Genomic DNA, 18,430 nt, shown 5'->3' with positions numbered 1-18,430 from the left:
TCATCGTACATGTACAGCGCAACCCCCTCCTCCAACTGCACCATATGCCAAAGGTAGCACGCTAGAGTGGCCTTGGCTGGTAAGGAGCGTAACCGCTGACCCCTCGTGTCTGCTACCGTACTGTATCATTCTCTGTTTCCAGGGAAGATAGTCGCCGTCCGTATCTGCTGCCATGGATGGATGGCATCCAACATGAGCGGTATGCATCTGGGGGACCTGTTGGGTAGCAATGCGACGGTAGCTCAACGGCGGTTTCCATAGTCTCGCTCCCGTTTCCCTTACCGACCTTTACCAATAGCTCCGGCCCCGACGCGCCCGAGTCTTGTCTCGCTAGGGTGAGCCTTCACTGGCTTCGTGGGCTAGAGGATCCCCGCATGCAACTGCACGGGAAGCCCGCCTGCAGGCCCCGGGGCCCGGGCGTACCCAACGCCAGGGATACTTGGGCCATACACCTCGAGACACGAAGTTGGCACCCAATGCAGCGATGAGCCGACAAGTGGCGAGCAGAAGCTGGCACCCCCAGGCACCACAAGGACACTTTCAGGACGGTCCCAGGGCCTGTTGTTGCGTGATGCTGTGGGAAGAGGCGCGTGGTGAATGGCGGGCGACCACGGGTGAATTTGCTGATGCCCTGGCCTGGTCTGCCCTGGTGATGGGATGGCTCATGTCGGGTAGCGGGTGGACCATGTCCGCACTGCCGCCGAAGCTTGATGACTTTTGATGCATCCATGTTTGTCTCTGTACGTACCGTACCGTCGACGCGTTGACTAGTTTGTTGTACCTAAGCCTTGGGGGTGGATGTGGATGCCTTGGTTGCTGTCCTGGTGGTTGCAGATTCATATGTATTGCCAGCTACTGCCGTCCATGGCTTCCACGAACCTTACAGCTTTTGCTTTCTTTCCAATGCTAACCCACCTTTGCCTATATTCCATTTTAATTCACAAGGCTTTGCACCCTTGATTGAACAAGCAAACGTTACAACACTCGCATACATCTTCGACCATGGCCTCCTTTTCACGAGACACTCGAAGTGCGGTGAGAGCTCACCGTCGAGACTCGTCGTCGTCATCACACAACACCAGCCGTCAACGACCACGACTTCTCCGCTCCAGCGCGACTGAACCCTCAATCACCACATCCAATGCCATCCGCGGATCACTCGCTGGACCTGGATCGCCGCAGAAAGCAACTGATCTGCTCAGCCGCGTTGTCGTCTATGCCCCGCCTCCAGAGCAATCATCAGCCCCAGAGCCGATCCCCCACCGCGCCGAAGCTATTGTCATCTGCCGCGATGATCGAGACCAGTCTCCCACCGGCAGCCCCGGAAGTCAAGACGTAGTCTTGGTTGACTCGCCCTCTGGTATGTCGACTCGCAATTTCATCAATCACCTATTCTGGCCCGAGCTGACACCGACCCAAGGTTACTACTTCAGCTTCCCTAGCTTTGAGGAGTGGAATAGGGACAAGTCCGAGGACATCGACAAAGACTCGGATGATTGAAGGGTGAAGGGGGACGAGGGTGAGGGGAACCGGATGGCCTCGAACCGAGATGGTAGACGACATGACAGCGATGAGCACGACGCGAATCGTTTAACCGGCAGGACCAAGCTCTCGACATAGAGTTGCGCGTCCTGCTGAGGCTCCGTGGAGGAGCAAGTGACAGCGAGGCACAGATCCGGAGGGAGTGGTATCCCGTCGCCCGCCAGCAACCGTACCGCCTCCTCGCATCATCACCAGCCGCGGGAGGACGAGGCTGCGGCGGGCAGGTCACACTCTAGGACCAGGCTGCCGGTGAAAGGCTTCCTGCCTCATGAGAGGCGACACTGAGACCAATGCTGTACACGATAGATGAGGGACGAACTGCACCTCAATGAGGTGAAGTTACGGGACGGATGAGGAACAAACCAAAAGTCGGGGCCTTTATTAGCGACCCTTGAATGGCGAACCAGACGCCGAGGTTCTGGATTTCTAGCGATGTATTCTGTAAAACATAGTCGACGAAACCAACATGTACAGCAAGTCACATTTTGTTCATGGGCGTTGTCTGAGTGATGGATAGACACCTATTTTGTTTTGATAGGCGACGAATGAGAACGCGATAAATGCATCGATAACGAACAGCACCTATCTCATGCTCTGGGCGTGTCAACCTGTGAAGTTCCAAGCCTCATCGCGAATGTCTCACCAGGCACTCAATCGATTCAAGGGGCTGGAGAGAAAAGTCTCGGATCTGGCCTGTGGCGGAACCGTGGCTCAACTGACCCACACACATTTTTCGTCTTTCTCGGCACGTGATGTAGGCCACTCTTGCCCTCTCCAAAGCCCACAAGCCTTAGCGCCGGAATAACCATGAGCCGCGAATTTTCGATCCAACTCGCTTAGACCTAAGCTGGTGCACACAAAGCCTGAAATTATTTCGCCCCTCCTCCAATCTCTCCAGTCAGTACCTTCGGTTTTCTCTCCAACGGTTCACACATAGGCCAGCAAACATGGCGGTTGGAAAGTGAGCATCACCACGACGAGCAGCGATGAGGATTATCGACTTACGCGATTCTGCAGGAACAAGAGACTCTCCAAGGGCAAGAAGGGCCTCAAGAAGAAGACGGTCGACCCCTTCACCCGCAAGGACTGGTACTCGATCAAGGTGGGTGGTTTCTTGACCCGATGCGATGCAATGCGCGCTGCTCTGAACACGGCTGACTCGAATTCTCCAGGCCCCTAACCCCTTCAACGTCCGAGAGTGAGTTGCGACGCGAATCGAGAATTTGATATTTTGTGGGCAGCGATTGACCGAATATTTGCAGTGTCGGCAAGACCCTCGTGAACCGGACTACCGGTCTCAAGAACGCCAACGATGCCCTCAAGGGCCGCATCGTCGAGGTCTCCCTCGCCGATCTCCAGAAGGACGAGGACCACGCCTTCCGAAAGGTTCGCCTCCGTGTCGATGAGGTCCAGGGCAAGAACTGCCTGACCAACTTCCACGGCCTCGACTTCACCTCCGACAAGCTCCGATCCCTGGTGCGAAAGTGGCAGACCCTCATTGAGGCCAACGTCACCGTCAAGACCACCGACGACTACCTCATCCGCCTCTTCGCCATCGCCTTCACCAAGCGACGCCCCAACCAGATCAAGAAGACCACCTACGCTGCCTCCTCCCAGATTCGGGCCATCCGACGCAAGATGACCGACATCATCCAGCGTGAGGCTTCCAGCTGCACCCTCACCCAGCTCACCTCCAAGCTCATTCCCGAGGTCATTGGCCGCGAGATTGAGAAGTCCACCCAGGGCATCTACCCCCTCCAGAACGTGAGTCGAAACCCCCGCATTTTTACTGCCATTGGAAATTTTCTGTGCGCTGACACGCCACTCAACAGGTCCACATCCGAAAGGTCAAGCTGCTCAAGGCCCCCAAGTTCGACCTTGGTGCCTTGATGGCTCTGCACGGCGAGTCGGGTACGGATGACCAGGGCCAGAAGGTTGAGCGGGAGTTCAAGGAGCGTGTTCTCGAGGAGGTTTAAAAGGCTTTTTGGCTTGTTGGCGCGGGGAGGGCATAGGGACCTCGCGGCTAATAAACTCATCCCTGGCACTGTTTCGGTCATCGCAAATGGCGTAGCATCACAAGGGCGGCTAGGGGATTGGGTCATGTCTCTTTGAATGGTAAAAAAACGTTCAGTCAAAAAGGCGAATGGTTTACGACGCGTGACCTGGTTACGATGATGCTGTGACGATTTGGCTTGGTCATGTAGCTAAAGAGAGATACTGCTGAGCCGAGATGAGTGAGCCGCAGGTAGACACAAACCGAGCTGATACCCTGTGAAATTTGCTTGGCTCGCTTGACTGCAGTGGTTCTGAAGAGTAGGTATGCAACCTGACGCCACACGAATGAGAAATGTAATCAATTCTAGTGGCCCTCGTCTATTGTCTATGATACCTAGGGTAATGTTACACAGGCAGTTTCTCCATACTGTCCAAAATCGAGGCCGATAGCGGACTCGCCACCCTTCACGCATTTACAAGTTCACTCGGGCTTCTGGAGAAACTCGACAACCGCTATCGACAATTAGTCTCTGCTACCCCTCGGATTGGAACTATACCAATGGATACTTACCTTGCCTGAAGGCTTCAGGCTGCTCAGAAATGAGCCAGTGCCCGGCATCTACGTCGACAAGGCGGAACTTGGGGAAGAACTGGCCGATCAAGGGGATGAGCTCGTCCGGAACATATTTACTCTTGGTGCCTCGCACAAACAGGGCAGGCTTCTCAAATCGGATCTCGTTGGGGTCCTTGTAGGGAAAGTCTCCGAGGTTGTCCAGAGACTTGCCTAGGATATCCAGAGGGATGCGGAACTTGCGGAACTTTTCGCCTGCGGGCTGATACATGTTGCCCAACAAGAACTGTCGGATGGCGAGGGACTCTTCGTACTCGCTAAGAATCTTGTCGGCCTCGGCCTGACGGGTGACGTTTGCGTTGTCGATCTTCTTCATGCCGCGAACGTACTCGGCAAAGTCCCTGCTGAGGGTCACGTCTACGGGGGCGTTGTCAACGGCTACGATGTCGGCCACAAGTTCCGGAGAGCGCAGGGCCAGAGCCATTGAAGTCTTGGCGCCCCTGAGTTTCGATCAGCGTGTCGGTCCGTTTACAGAAGTCGTATGAGTGCTTACATTGAGTGACCGATGAGTGTCGTGTCAGTGAGACCATGTCCTTCGATGAACACTGCTACATCCTGGGCCATGGCAAGGTAGTCATGCTGGGTGCTGTGAGGCGACTCGCCATGGTTTCTGAGATCCTGTGAATTGATCGTTGAGTCTCAACCGCGCTGTATCCTTGATTGGCTGGATGTGCCTACCAAGGCGTACACATATCGTCCAAGATCCCGGGCTAGGGCTCTGTTCCGTTGTTAGGACTCAATTGGTGAAAACGGATGAGAATGACCAACTTGCTGATGGCTCTGTTGTTCTTCTTGGATCCGAATAATCCGTGCAGAAAGAGAATGGGAGCTTTCCTCTTGTCGGTAATCGGACGCGGTGGTTCATGTAGATCATAGACCAATGGGCCAACGGCCTGGGAGTACAGTCTTATCCTTGCAGATGTAGCCTGAAGACCCTGACGGCCAACAGCAGGGGCCGTCGTCGTCGCTATCCTTCGTAGGGAGAACATGTTTTCCGTCACAATGAGAGACAAAGATGTTTGTTCAAGAAGCCGATTAGATGTCAAAGTTGCCATTTTCGGTAAGACTGAACCAATCGGAACCCCTTTGCTGCATATATGCTTCTAAGGTACATAGATTGAAAATGGTCTCGAGTGGGCCATGATGTCACAACTTTTTGGTCGCCCATGCCTTTAGCTTGCTGAGGAAACAAAACAAAACAACTATTTTACACACTTCGCGATGATGCTCACTACAATAACTGACATAAGAAACGGAGAGAGAAGGAAACGATAGACGCCGAACGATCACCAGATACACGACGCTCGATCTGGTAACATGCTGGAGGAGGAAAGATTAAGAAATGAAGCCTGAAGGAGGCACAGTCGAGAAGAATGAGGGAATCGAGAGAGTTTGGGCAGCTTAGCTGTCCCAGATGGCACCGTACGCCGGTATGCCACGCGTTTCGAGACCGTATACGATCTTCTTTGTTATCTTTTCGTTGGCGATTACAATCACGGCCTCAGCGTCAAAGGCCTTGGCCATGTTGAAGCCCATTCGAACAAGGTCTGGTCGACCCTCTTTTTTGGTGTCGTGGATGATAGCGTCTGGAACATGCCTGCGGATTAGGCCAACGATTTCCTTGCCAAAGGTCTCCTCTGGCCGTGGCGTGGACCAGATCAGCTGGGTAGGACACGACTGTCGGGTAATATGTCCAAGCAGTGGCCCAATTCCAGACCCCGTGCCGATAAGCACAATGCGGTTGAACAGAGTCGCGACACGCATCACCCCACATGTCGGCACACCACGCACCCACAACGCACTGGGAGGGTTCTGAATACAGGAACGCGTCCAATCGCCGGCGTTGGAGACCACTAGCGAGTATCCTTTGGCATGATGGGTCGTCTCTGGGTTGGGGATGGTCGCAAACGAGTGCCACTCGACCAAGGGTCGCCGCGAGATGCGCGTGAAGCTTCCATTTACGGGCACGGTGTAGTCAAAGTGCAGCCGGATTGCATGGTTAGAGAGGACTTCTGCCTCGACCGGCACCTTGCGAAGGAAGAACCATGAGGAGGCGATACTGCAGGTTGCCACGACCAGGAGCCAGAAGTCTGGACTATTGACAGCTGCCAGACCGAGGTCTTGGTCCTTAGGCCGAGAGTCGTTAATGGCAAGGATTATGCGCACCCAGAACATGGCCAATGCTGTCCAGCCAGCAAAGCGATGGAAGCGTTCAAAGAGATTGTGATATTGTTTCCGGAACGATGGCCATGCAGTCGCCACCATGGAACACAGCAGCCCGCACAGCAGCCACGACACCACCTGAGTGGCCAGGGAGCCCGATGTGTGTCCTTCACAGAAGCCTGCATTGCAGACGGTGCCGCGGACCGTTGAGATAACCAGCCATGCGGTCGCACAAACCCCCGCGCCGGAGTGAACACCACCCAGGTGATAAATCTTGGCGCAACGGGTCCTAATCCACAGCGGCAGTTGTCTTGGTACCGAGCAGGCAACAGTGTACAGGACGTTGATCATGCTGTCCTGGCGCACGAGCACTGCAGTTGCGAGGTTGATGGCGGTAATGGTACCCAGCCATTCAGACCTTGGCTGAAGGGTGATCACGCAGATCAATGCGGCCAAGTTTAGTATCCCGATCAGACTGAACAAGGTGCGATAGACGATGAAGATTCTGTATCTCAGACCCCTGAACGGCTGCTTGGTCGTCTTGTCAGGCAAGTCGCGCATCAGGTCTGGTTTCTCCACCACAGTCGACAGAGTCGACATGGAAGAGTGCGACTTGAGCTCGCCATGGTCAGACACGCTCTTCGTACTCTCGTCATGGTGTGTAGATGGCTCTGCATTGCATAGCTTGGCCAATGCCAATGCCTTGAGTGCGTTCTTGTCTACTTTGCCGTTGGCAGTTGAGGGGAGGTCATCCAAGAGGTGGAGGTGTGTCGGGATGGCGTAGTAGGGTTGGTGTTGCTGCGTGTGCTTGAGGATGGTGGTTACATCGCTCCCGCATGGCGAAGTGAACCCATGGATCTGCCCGTTGATCAGCAGCGCAGCCGCCCGAGACACGCCGGGGGCGGATGCGAGGGAGGCGGACACGCCATCAAGCTCCACGCGGAAACCCTAGCCAAGTCAGATTGGGATGACAGATGGAAGATGAGATTCAGACGAACCTTTACTTTGACTTGATCGTCTACGCGGCCGAGGATTTCGATTGAACCGTCTTGTCGCCATCGTCCAAGATCACCGGTGTTGTACATGGTAGACCTGGCATTCATGGGTCAGCCTGCTTTGACGCAGGGTTTACTCTTTTACTCTCGACACCACTTACCCGTCGTTGGCAAACCGATCCGGTTTGTACTTGTCTTTTGCCTTGTTTTCGAGTCCAATATAGCCTCGAGAAACTCCCAGTCCGCCCGCCCACATGACACCTGCGGCACCCACACCGAGTTGCTTACCATCCTCGCCTAGGATGTACACCTTGTTGTTTGGGGTTGGCTGACCAATTGTCAATTCTTGTCCCACAATGTGCTTTTGCATGGTGTTGACAATTGTTGTCTCGGTCGGGCCGCAGCAGTTCCAGTACGTGCCGTGGGTGGCCCATAGGTCGGCAAGACTGGGGACAGGTCAGCGAGGGAGCAGGAATGTAGTCTCCGCAGGCGACTTACCCCTTGGTGGTCGGCTCACCCGCTGTAGCGACCGTTTTTATTCTGGGGAACTGAGAAGGATGGTACTTGGAAAGGATCGTGGGAGTGCAGATCAAGACGTCAATCTGTCTTTGTTGTCAGTCGGCCTAGCCAATGCTTCACACAACAAAGGACTGACGGACCTGCTGCAGCGTCGGCTCCCAGTCGGAGCCCCGGAGGACAAGTGTTCCTCCATTGCATAAGCATGCAAAGATTTCCCATGCCGCTGTCTGGGTTAGCATTGATGGTGATATCAGGATGATATACCTACCCATGTCGAAGCTGATGTTGAGAACCGATCCCACACAGGTCCCGGCTGAAACCCCTAGGTTTCCGGGAAAGAGGCACACCAGATTGGCGACATTCTTGTGTGTTACATCGACTCCTTTCGGCTGTCCTGTGGTTCCTGTGATATTGTCAGCGAGAGTCCATGGACATATGCATCTTTTAACTTACCGGATGTATATATCACGTAGCAGCCCCCGTCTGGTGTTGAGAGGTCGACATGATTGCCTTGATCCGGCTCAAAAGATGTGGTCTTGGCTTCGTCAATGACTACAACGGCCTGGTCTGGATGCTGAGTGGTGATGCGATGCTTGGTCGAGGATAGACAAAGGACGACACCCGACTCAGACTCCTCCAGAATCCGACGAATCGTCTCATCAGGTACAACGCCACCATCGAGAGGGATGTACTGGGCGCCGCAGGATAGAATCGCCCAGATACCAACTACCATGTCTAGCCCTCGTTTGATGACAAGTGGGATCCTTGAGTTAGGGACTACCCCTTGAGCTCTGAGCTGGGCGGCCAAGCTCTGAGCTCGTCCAGCAAGTTCCGCATATGTCAGCTCTCTCGGAGATCCCGAGAGATCACGAACGGCTGTGGCATCCGGACAGACTGTTGCATGGTGATAGAAGGCGGCGGTGATAGTAGGGAATGGACGCTCAAGAAGCTCTCCGTGGCCAAGCCGGCCTTGAGACTCGGGGTGGCGATCTCCCGGCCGGGTATTTGTCACGGTCATGATGAAAAGAACTCTGAAAAGAGAAAATGAAGGTAAGAAGAGACAATGCTGATTGTTGACCGTTATGGTTGACCCTGAGATATCCCTCGAGACTTATATAGTCTTAGACGACGTGGCGGCGGTGGCAACTCACCCTCGCCAAGTTGATTCAGTGATTCAGTCGTTCATCTTGATGGACGTGAATTCGATAACCAGAGCCATCGGCGTCTCAAAGATTTGGTTGTCCCTTGAGTGTCCCCACGGGTTGACGTCGTCGCCAGCTATCGAAATTGCCCTTGATTCCCCTGCCAACATGTAGTGCACCTCTGTACGCCGAGGGCACGCCGGGGGCGCCAGCTCTTGTCACAATTACTGCAGCATTCCACGCCCGCCCCCGGGGTCTAGAGTACATACGGAGCCGGCCCCGGCTACGGAGAATGTGGACGGAGCAGTCCGGTGAGGGAGGAATGTGATGGCTGTCAATGGCGATGAGACATGGACCTCAGCCGGCCGAGGGATGCTGGGCTGGGGGTGGGTGCCCGGCCAAGGGACCGCAATCACGCACCGACAAAGGAGCCCTTTATCGAGGAAGATCTCTGGGGTAGCATCGCTAGTTCTGATGCGAAATCCCGATGAGATGGATCATTGGCTCTCCCTGAGAACCGGAAACCCGTCAATGTCGGTCGGTGGCAGTGGACCCTTGCTCTCGGGGCGATCATTGACGACCGAGTCCGTCTTGGACAATCCATTCCGCCCTGCCAACGTAGGCACTGAAAACATGGTCGAGAGATTATCGGCACTGGTGGCTTTGGGTAGTGCATTGAGGAGTGTCTTGTGTTTGTCTGCACCAACGTTCTCAACATTACCTGATGGCGCGTCATTCTGGGATGACCTCGGTCCAGGGAACCTTTGATGCCCTTCTGTTTGTGCCCTTCTTGGCCCTTTTCTCCGAATCTTACGATGTGCTCCTGGTGATGGATCATTTTCTTCTCTTCTGGACCAAAAAGTGTCTCCATACCTGTCCAATTATGGCTACTTTGCAATCTCGTCTCGATGTATTGCCCCGTCGACCAGGTTGAAGTGATAGATCTCAACCACTTGGCGAAGCGAAATACGCCATCAAAGCGCTTGATTAATGAGTTTGCTCCGGTCCTTTTGCGGGAATCGGCTCACGACAACGCCATAGTTGCCGTAAATTTGTGCTTCGACCCTCAGCTGTTGGTTGAGTTGACAAACCGCTCTGTGCTTGACTCCCTTCTAAACCATCCATGACCAGCGCGGCCGTCAAAGACATCGCCACGATGGAGATGGCAGAAGCAAAGCCTCCCCGCGCTCAAAAGAGTTGTTCCATAATATGGTTCCAGTTCGCGAGTCCGTTCTCGTGCGTTGACGGTCCCATCCGTCTGCATGTGTTGGGCCTAGCCAACCGATGGTCAACATAACTTGAAGGTGGCGTTGAGCCTCCCTCATAGTGAGACTTGTAGGGAACTATTGGAAATCAAATTCATGCTTCTAATTAGGGTGCGATCTCATTTACGCGTCTCCACGAGCCCGGTTCGTTGTTCCCCTCGAGGCGAGCCTCGCCTCATCCCTGGAGTAGGGGGCACGCGGCGACTTGCGTCTACTTTGAGCCAGTTCAGGGTGAGTTATATCACAGAACCGTTGTTACACGGGCGGTTGAGAAGGGGCGCCGAGACCATGTCCATTGTCAGGCCACGAAGGCTACCGTGTTCGAGGCGGCCATGTTGAGCGAGGAACCCGTGTCTTGTGGACTCGTGTGCGACATGTTTGAGGACGGGCAGGTCTTGCAGAAGACTATTGATGATACATCACAACTCTCCAGTTGAAGAACTATCGCCACACAGCTAGCAAAGAAGGTTGTTTGCCGAGGTTGGCGGACGGCTGGCTTCCCTCTGTCGAATCAAGAACTGACGACACATCCCGGGCGGATGAGGCTTGTGGTGATGACGAAGTTGAGAGGAACTTGTATCACTTTGCTTTTGTGACTTGAGCAAGGGCAAAAAGAGTGGAGGTTCCTCTTTGGAGGTACAGTTTGAGTCATTGATTGATGTCAAAACCTTCAACGTTGGTCTCTGGCCGTTTCTACCGTTGTCGGTTGGTAATTCATGGCCATGCTTTCAGTGGACCGATAACTGTTGCTGCAGCTGCCGCATACCAACTCATTCACTTCCGCGACGCCCAAGAGCGGAACTATAGACTCCCCATCCCTTTCTTTTCTCGTTTGTTCAGCGGCGCCCTATCGGATTGTCCCCCACTGAGGTGAGACAGATTGGTGTTGGCAGGCGGCCCATGCTGGACGCATGTGGTTGATGGCGCTCAATCGCCAAGATGACGGATAAGGCGGTTGTCCTACTTCAGGGTAATTATCAGACAATAGGTAGGTGATGAAAAGGAGATGTAGAGACTCTGGCGTTCTGAGTCACGGTCAGCTCGGCCTTTCTTTGCCACGCGGTCCGTTGGCGAAGAGGCGTCCTGGAATGGGAAGATCTCTGTCTTGAACTGCGTGCCATCCTTCTGGAAGACAGACATGGCCGAGGGATAGCACGCCGTCACATCGTGGGCGTGGGTGGGTGGATTAGTCCGGACGTAATGAATGGATCTCTTCACGGGCAAGGCTACAGGGCACATGGTGAGTGAGGATGTGGTTGGCGGGCCAGGCCGCGATCTCTGCAGCGACCAACCCAAAGATGTGGGATCTCGTGGGAACTTGTGAGTTGCCGTGGAGAAATCCCGTGCTTGATCGTTGCACCGAAAATGGACTGAGGTCATCGTGAATGGGATGTGACTGTTGACTGCGGTCGAGTGTCCGATGCCGCCACATGAATGCCTACGAACACCTTGTAAGCCTGTCGTCAGCCTCAACGATCTCCAGTCTCAAGGCCTAGCCTCCAAGTTCAGCTCAAGTTGCCCTTTGGACATACCTAAGATGATGAATCAGCTACGCCCAGTAATAGATTCGCATGGAAAGGGTTGAGTGGCTTCTTGTTCTAGCCCTCCTTCGGGAAGCTCACCAAGGCGTCCACGCATTCGCGTCCGTCTTGGCTCAAAAGCCCATGGGCAGCCATGACGACCATTGCGAGGCTATTGGCCGTACGAATAAAGAGACCGAGATGCTTCGGAAGGGAAGCAAAAGGTCCACTTTAGACTCACCCGGGTCTCAGCTGGCGACCTGAACGCCGGGACTATCGCCCACACTCCCTTTGTCACTTCTCAACTCTGATAGCTGCCAGTGTCTCAGCTGTCACTCAGCCAGTACCGTGGAGATGGAAATGGGATTCACGCGCAGGCGCCGGGGAACAAGGTCCCTGAGGAGAGACAGAAAGGGCGAGGGATCTGCGCACACCTTGGGGGAAGACGCCGAGTGTCCGGCCGAGGGCGCAGAGCCCTGGTCTGTCACATCTTTTTGAAGCGTGCTAGCAGTGAATCAGTCGAGTGCAGGATCTGAGACCTCTTGCGAGATTTACTGCTAGGATTCGCGGTGGTGGGATGAGGAGGAAAAGGAAAAAAAGAGAAACAACAAGGGGGGCGCTTTAGACCGGAAGAAGTAAACAACGTGAAACATTTCTCAGTCATTTCATAACTCGAGACAGTGCATTGTTTGAGCACACAGTGCCTTGTGCATGAGTTGTATTTGTACAGTGCTTGGTGAGTGTGCGATCGAGTCGCGGGCTTGTCACCACGACCCAAACCAGGTGACGTTGATCTGACCGGAACAAGGCGTAATTGGGACCTGACGCCTTTTTTCTAGTATTATAGACTTATTATACAGAATCTCTGTCATCGCTTACCATTAAAAGCCCGCATCTGACATCAGAGATGACTCAGGCGTCGTTCACCAGACTGTGTGTCTGCGACCAAGGATCAATTCCCTTCCGTCAAAAGGCTTCAGTGGTTGCACGCCTCACGTAACTGAGTATCTATGGATAAAACTCGAAAGGTATGCCAAGGACTTGATTGAATGGCTCAGCAAATTGCCTTGAGTTGGGCATTTCTCAGATCTTCAGAGATATGCGCTTGCTGCCATGTTTCACGGCTAGCCAGGTTGCCGAGACAATCATACCGATTCTTAGAGAAACTTCATGGATCAAGATAAAATGGATCAGCTATATCGAAAGAACTTCAGAGCTCCTAGATAGAATTCTGACCTCGCATCTCTGCTTACTCCCAATATTACTAGTCATGAGACTCGCGATGAGAGCGTTTGCTCCTTGACGTAACCTCTTCATTGGAGGAGAAGTTTCAACAAATGTAGTTTAGGGTAGCTAGAGCAGAAAAATTGTATATATGAAAGCTTGACTGCGGGGGAAGTGCGTACCTAGAGAGGACTAGTGATGCTGCCGTAGGAGGTCTGCCGGAAGAAGTACGAGATCCAGGAACAAACGCCTGCCGCGTCAATCAATCTCCATGAACTCCTGTAGAGTATGATATGATGTACTCTCATTTGTTCCGTAGTTTCTTCGGGATTTAGCCTATATGCGGAATTGTTCAATTTGAAGTCAATATCGATCCTCCATGTATCGCTGACGAGAGCGAAAAGGGACATGCTTTTGCGAGCTCTATTTACGTACGACAGAGTTCAGATCTTAGTCAGACGCCCAGACTTCGCGAATATCGGCTTCGGCTACAGAAAATATTTAGATGAGTGCAGAGTAACTGACTGTGACGGTAGAGCGGTCCGCTCACACCCAATTTCACTTCCACCGCAGGTCCGTAGGGATTCTCAACAGAGGTGATCTGTCAAAGCGCCGGCAAGAAGGAAACCTAGTTGATGTCCTGGCCAATAGAGTTTTTGGTATTTAGCTCTCAGGTCATGCTGATCGACGACATTCACGTATCATCGGATCAACTAGACGCCACACTAGCTTTAACAGGGCGTACTTAGCACTTCTTGGCCCGGGAGCAGTGCACTGAGCCGGCTGTAGCTGAGCGTAAGATAGATAAACTGACTAATGTCTCGAGTAGATGCCCCAAATCCTAAATCCCCATGCCACTGTCTATGACGCGTGTAGTAGCTCACGTTTCTTCACCTTCTCTTCCTCTCACTCACACACGACCAGCCCCTACTGTGCTACTATGAGTGACAGACGCTGTCGACTACTTCAAACTCAGCTGTCGTCTGCTGATAAGCAGCCTCGGCCAGTGTTGACATCCTTGAATGGGGACAACAGTTGGCTGATGTCCTTCCCAAGGCCCGAGACCGAGCGGGCGGCAGCAGGGAAGGTCTTTTACCACGTCGTTTTCGAGCCGTGGCTCGAGGGGCCGACAAGTATGCTTGGGTCGTGGTTTATCAACATATCACTAAGCTCCAGCCCCGCAATCCCAGATGCCGAAGCTGTCAAGGATGTCGTTCGAGAGATCGAAGATGCGGCTGCCATCCATCTCTTCCAATCAGGTGATGCATCGGCAAAGGCGCCGAAAGAAGAGCCAGATAGCGGCGGTATAGATGCCATCTTACTTGGATTTCATTACCTAGACCACGTTCACGAAGCGACGCTTCGAAAATTCTCCAAGGATATCCCTGTTATAGCCACGCCTGAAGCCGCCGATATTGTCAGACGTTGGGGCCACTTCGAGACGATCAAGCTTATTCAGGACCTGGAGCCGTCGATTCAATCGTGGCGTACCCCAGAGCTTCACCCTGGTGAGCCTCTGCCTTTGTGGCTAACACCAATCCGCCTTCCCGGCTTCGCGGTCCTCAACTTTTGTCTTGCTATTGTATGGACACATCCCACCAATGGTGAGGGTGAGGTTCATGAAGTTATTTTGAGCTCGCCGCATGGAACTCGCTTCGAAGGATCTCTGGAAGCCTTCCGCAATGCGGTGCCCAAGACAAAGATGCTTGCCATGCTCCATGGGCTCAAAGAAAGCCACACATTGGGAAGTCAGACTACACTCGGGGCCAAGGGAGGACTCGAAATCTATCGAAAGGTTGGAGGAGTCAAGTATTGGGTTCTGAGTCATCATTCCAAGTTGCTCTATGGTGGCATTTTCCTATATCTCGCTTGGACTCAAGATACCCAGAGAACTGTGAGCTGGATGCTGGAGGAAGAGCAGAAGGCAGACTCTGATTCGGCCAAGAAAGAAAAACCTAACGTCGTGGAAGTCGACAATGGGGGATCGTTTGTATTGGAGGACTGAACGAGAGCGGTTGGAGTGCTACTTATTGTGCTGCTTGCTGGAGTGGTTTTCATACATGACGATTTCGAGCCAAATCCGATGTTTTTTGTGTAGATATCTACATTTGAGATTTCTGAATAGGCCAAGGCAACGATATAGGCAGCGAAAGCAAAGTCTATCTTACTATACCTCTGTATTTTATAGTTGATAGTGTTAACTACTGCTTGTCATTGGCTCCTAGACCCATTTTGCCTCCGCCATTCGCGAGATATTCTCCACCGCTTGCTTAATTTCTCACGCATTTCTTACCACCATGTATAATTTCTGATAGCGTTACAATGGCATGATCCGAAACAATTAGGGCATTTGCTTCTCTCTCAAAATGAGTTGGTGCTCGTGGATGATTGGTGGAGTTTTTGGATTGTCTTCAGGTGGTTTGCACAGCCCTGTGCTATGCTAACAGAGAGGGCCTGCACACTGAGGGAAAAAGATGGTGCTACTTTGTGGTACTTGTCCGAGGAGAATTGATTGCCGAAGACCGGGATCTAGGCGAACTTTACCGCCTTGAAACAACCGCTTGTGTATGAAAACCAATCACATTGACTGAGGCTTCTCAATAGTAGGCAGGGGTGATCCACCCTTGTCCTTGAGCTCTAGCCTGATGCCAGGGTCCTCCTTGCAGCCCGGGTGCAGAACCCGGCAGCTCAGCCCAACTTGCCAAGGGCGGCCAAGAAGAGCTGAAGCTGCACGATATTGGGCGTGTGCCACGCTGTGTGTGTAGGTTGCGATCGATCACGTTGTGCAACTGGTGATGAAGTACAGACTTTGTGTAGCGTACGCCCTGTTACTGTGAGCAGTTGCACAGCCTGATTTTGAAGATAGCCGGGCTGAGGGCTGAGAGCTACAATGGTTTTGGCGCATTCCCCAGCGAAGCGAGGGGACCTAGAGACTCAGCCCATGCAAGCCACTCGAGGAGTCATGTGCTGTCTAACGCAGCATCTTCAATCAGAAGCTGCCTTACCAGAACGCCCATCGCTTGGCGCCAATCAACCCCCAACCTTCATCGACCCTTGCTAGCGGGCTGCGTGGTTGCGATCCTTTGAGGCTGGGAGTATGAAAAAGCTGTACCCCGCCCCAATTGCCATTGTTGAGACCTCGCGAGCTCTTGCGCCTTGATCCCCTGGAGTCCTAGTCTCTTGTCATGTATCGGCCTTTCCATGCGTTGGCCCTCGGTGCCATGGCCGTTACGACGGCCGCCATGGCTATCTCGGAGCCAACAGGGCGACGCGATGCCGGACACCTCTATCAACCAGCGCCGACGCTAATGCCCGAGATGCACGAGCTGGAGAAGCTCCAGAAACAGCTTCTTCACCTGGGCAAGCGTCAAGAAACCGCTTCGGTAAACACCTACACGGTTGTCAACAGCCCCGACGAGACATGCGGTTTCCTATCGGGCTCTCCAGGCAATGCCATCAAGTGCGCCAATGGTGAGAAGTGCAGCTGGGAGCTTGCACACATTACGAGAATCATGTGCGGATCAGTCGCACATGTGACGTGCTACAATCGAGAACAGGCTCTAAACACGGAGCTCTGTAACGATGTTTGTCAAAGCAATTCTTTCTACCTGCTTTGGTAAGACCCCTGGCTTGACGGATACCATCTTCATATTGACCGGACTGATTACAGCACCGAACGATCATCAGCGTACTGCGCAGTGTACTCCTACGAAGATGGAGTCAAGGACTATCGATGTGCAACTGCAAGCCTGTCGAGGGCCCAGGGCGTGTCATTCACCTACGATGGCCAAAGAGGGCGACGTTTCACGACGTTAACGGTTGCTGGGGATGCCGTCGAGACTCCGACTCCCTCCTCAACCTCTACATCTACAACTGAGGAACCGGAGGAGTCCGAAACCGAGACAGAAACGCCCACTGAATCTGACGATTTAACCACAACTGTCACTGTTGATCCAGGCAGGGTCACCAGTGCGGGCCCTGTGGAAACCGAACATGGCAAAAGTGACGGCCCCAATATCGGAGCTATAGTTGGCGGCTCTATTGGCGGCTTCGTCGCCCTATCGTTGATAGTATTGGGCGCTATTTGGCTGCTCCGACGCAACAAGAAGAACAACCAAACTCCCCCGAACCAACCAGCGCCTGTACAACCGCCTATGCAGCACCACACTCCTGTGTCCTCAGTGCCGCCAAAGAGCGAACACACCGGTCTCGTCTCGCCAGCCTCGCCAACCCAATCTGACTGGCGAGGTTCGACCGTTGCTCCGACCTCGACCCAGAGCCCAGTCTCGATGCAAGGCTGGTCAACCCATTCGCCCGCAAGCCAGCCTTACAATGCTGCCCCGCAGAATCCCAACTATCACTAAAAAACTTGGAAATATGAAACGAATGCTGGAGGAAGGTGAGATACCCGAGGGATCAATGCGTTGGGAGAGGCCGCTGGCACAAACGGGACGGGTGTCTCCCGATGCGCCGAATGGCTACGCCTCTCATTCCAGATTCTGTATCATGCTGAAGTTTGTGTTCACTCTGGGGCTGGAATCTCTCCTTTATTGACAAGTATGGATGTTGCTTGGGATATCATGGAGGCTTCGGTAGCATATTCATCCAGGGACTACTGATGGGCTCGGGCAATTAGAAGAAACACATGGGCATTGCTACCCGATATGAAGTGCATATCGGCCAACACTCGCTTCTGTAGATAGAGGCTTTGGCTTTTCTTCAGTAATATAGTGTTTGGAGAACTAATACTGCTCCTAGAGCGAGAGACACATGCTTTCCCTAAACTGATAGTCAGTACATATGGTCTGTATATCTATGTGACGTTGAACTACCTCTTCTTTTGTGCTGCGTCTACAAATGAGCATCGGGCAGATAGTTGTGATAACTATCAGCCTGAGGAATTCGCATGTTTCAATGATTCTCCGAGTGGAGTGCATCAAGAAGGTAAATTCTACCCGACATTGAGAACGACTAAGCACTGTAAACCCCCACCCCCCAAAAAGGATATGAACACGCATCACTCAGGTTCTTAGTCAACTAGATACCTAATTCTTGCTGCAACGGGGAGACTGTAGGCGAAGACAACCTCAAACCTTGGTCACGTATCTAGAGTTACGACTGCACCCCCAAATGAGGAGCATTGATTGGAGAGCAATCCCGTCTTCGTTGGTGAAGCAGTTTTCCCGAGAAGAGGAAACTCGTGCGCAATGATGAGTTCGATCCAGACCATATCATCTAGTCAGAGCATGTAATCGAATGAAACGTTCTTCAAAGCCACAGTGCTCTCTAAAGTGAAAATCGAGTCATTCCAGCGATACACCGACTTCAGCTACCTATGCTCTATTTAAGTCCTTCACTAACCACGGATGAAGCCCATCATGCCCATGGCATGAACAAGGTTCGTCGACAGCCAGCCCCATGGCATACTGGCTCA

At 53.0% G+C, this 18,430-nt stretch overlaps 6 protein-coding genes across 6 annotated transcripts; 4 read left to right on the top strand and 2 right to left on the bottom strand.

The window, feature by feature from the left end:
- Positions 1 to 1,002: 1,002 nt before the first annotated feature.
- Positions 1,003 to 1,500, top strand: NCS57_01110500 (uncharacterized protein; the record flags this gene model as incomplete). The annotated part of the gene is made up of 2 exons (XM_053060827.1): positions 1,003 to 1,360; positions 1,421 to 1,500. The coding sequence occupies 2 exons, from the start codon at positions 1,003 to 1,005 to the stop codon at positions 1,498 to 1,500; spliced, it is 438 nt and encodes a 145-aa protein (XP_052909213.1).
- Positions 1,501 to 2,489: 989 nt separating this feature from the next.
- On the top strand, positions 2,490 to 3,518 carry NCS57_01110400 (40S ribosomal protein S1; the record flags this gene model as incomplete). The annotated part of the gene is made up of 5 exons (XM_053060826.1): positions 2,490 to 2,503; positions 2,560 to 2,644; positions 2,715 to 2,740; positions 2,805 to 3,306; positions 3,375 to 3,518. 5 exons carry the CDS (start codon positions 2,490 to 2,492, stop codon positions 3,516 to 3,518), a joined length of 771 nt encoding a protein of 256 aa, XP_052909212.1.
- Positions 3,519 to 4,018: 500 nt separating this feature from the next.
- NCS57_01110300 (AB hydrolase-1 domain-containing protein) lies at positions 4,019 to 5,223 on the bottom strand (the record flags this gene model as incomplete). The annotated part of the gene is made up of 5 exons (XM_053060825.1): positions 4,019 to 4,050; positions 4,109 to 4,608; positions 4,662 to 4,786; positions 4,847 to 4,886; positions 4,937 to 5,223. The coding sequence occupies 5 exons, from the start codon at positions 5,221 to 5,223 to the stop codon at positions 4,019 to 4,021; spliced, it is 984 nt and encodes a 327-aa protein (XP_052909211.1).
- Positions 5,224 to 5,569: 346 nt separating this feature from the next.
- On the bottom strand, positions 5,570 to 8,863 carry NCS57_01110200 (AMP-binding domain-containing protein; the record flags this gene model as incomplete). Its single annotated transcript, XM_053060824.1, has 7 exons — positions 5,570 to 7,279; positions 7,330 to 7,423; positions 7,488 to 7,772; positions 7,825 to 7,928; positions 7,986 to 8,068; positions 8,114 to 8,248; positions 8,299 to 8,863. 7 exons carry the CDS (start codon positions 8,861 to 8,863, stop codon positions 5,570 to 5,572), a joined length of 2,976 nt encoding a protein of 991 aa, XP_052909210.1.
- A 4,971-nt stretch (positions 8,864 to 13,834) lies between these two features.
- NCS57_01110100 (uncharacterized protein) lies at positions 13,835 to 15,001 on the top strand (the record flags this gene model as incomplete). The annotated part of the gene is made up of 1 exon (XM_053060823.1): positions 13,835 to 15,001. Exon 1 carries the CDS (start codon positions 13,937 to 13,939, stop codon positions 14,999 to 15,001), a length of 1,065 nt encoding a protein of 354 aa, XP_052909209.1. The 5' UTR covers positions 13,835 to 13,936.
- Positions 15,002 to 16,181: 1,180 nt separating this feature from the next.
- NCS57_01110000 (uncharacterized protein) lies at positions 16,182 to 17,360 on the top strand (the record flags this gene model as incomplete). The annotated part of the gene is made up of 2 exons (XM_053060822.1): positions 16,182 to 16,612; positions 16,667 to 17,360. 2 exons carry the CDS (start codon positions 16,182 to 16,184, stop codon positions 17,358 to 17,360), a joined length of 1,125 nt encoding a protein of 374 aa, XP_052909208.1.
- Positions 17,361 to 18,430: the final 1,070 nt, after the last annotated feature.

The sequence above is a fragment of the Fusarium keratoplasticum genome, chromosome 9 (assembly GCF_025433545.1).
Source record: "Fusarium keratoplasticum isolate Fu6.1 chromosome 9, whole genome shotgun sequence".
In the NCBI taxonomy this organism is placed as follows: Eukaryota; Fungi; Ascomycota; class Sordariomycetes; order Hypocreales; family Nectriaceae; genus Fusarium; species Fusarium keratoplasticum.
This window is presented reverse-complemented; position numbering and strand designations above follow the sequence as displayed.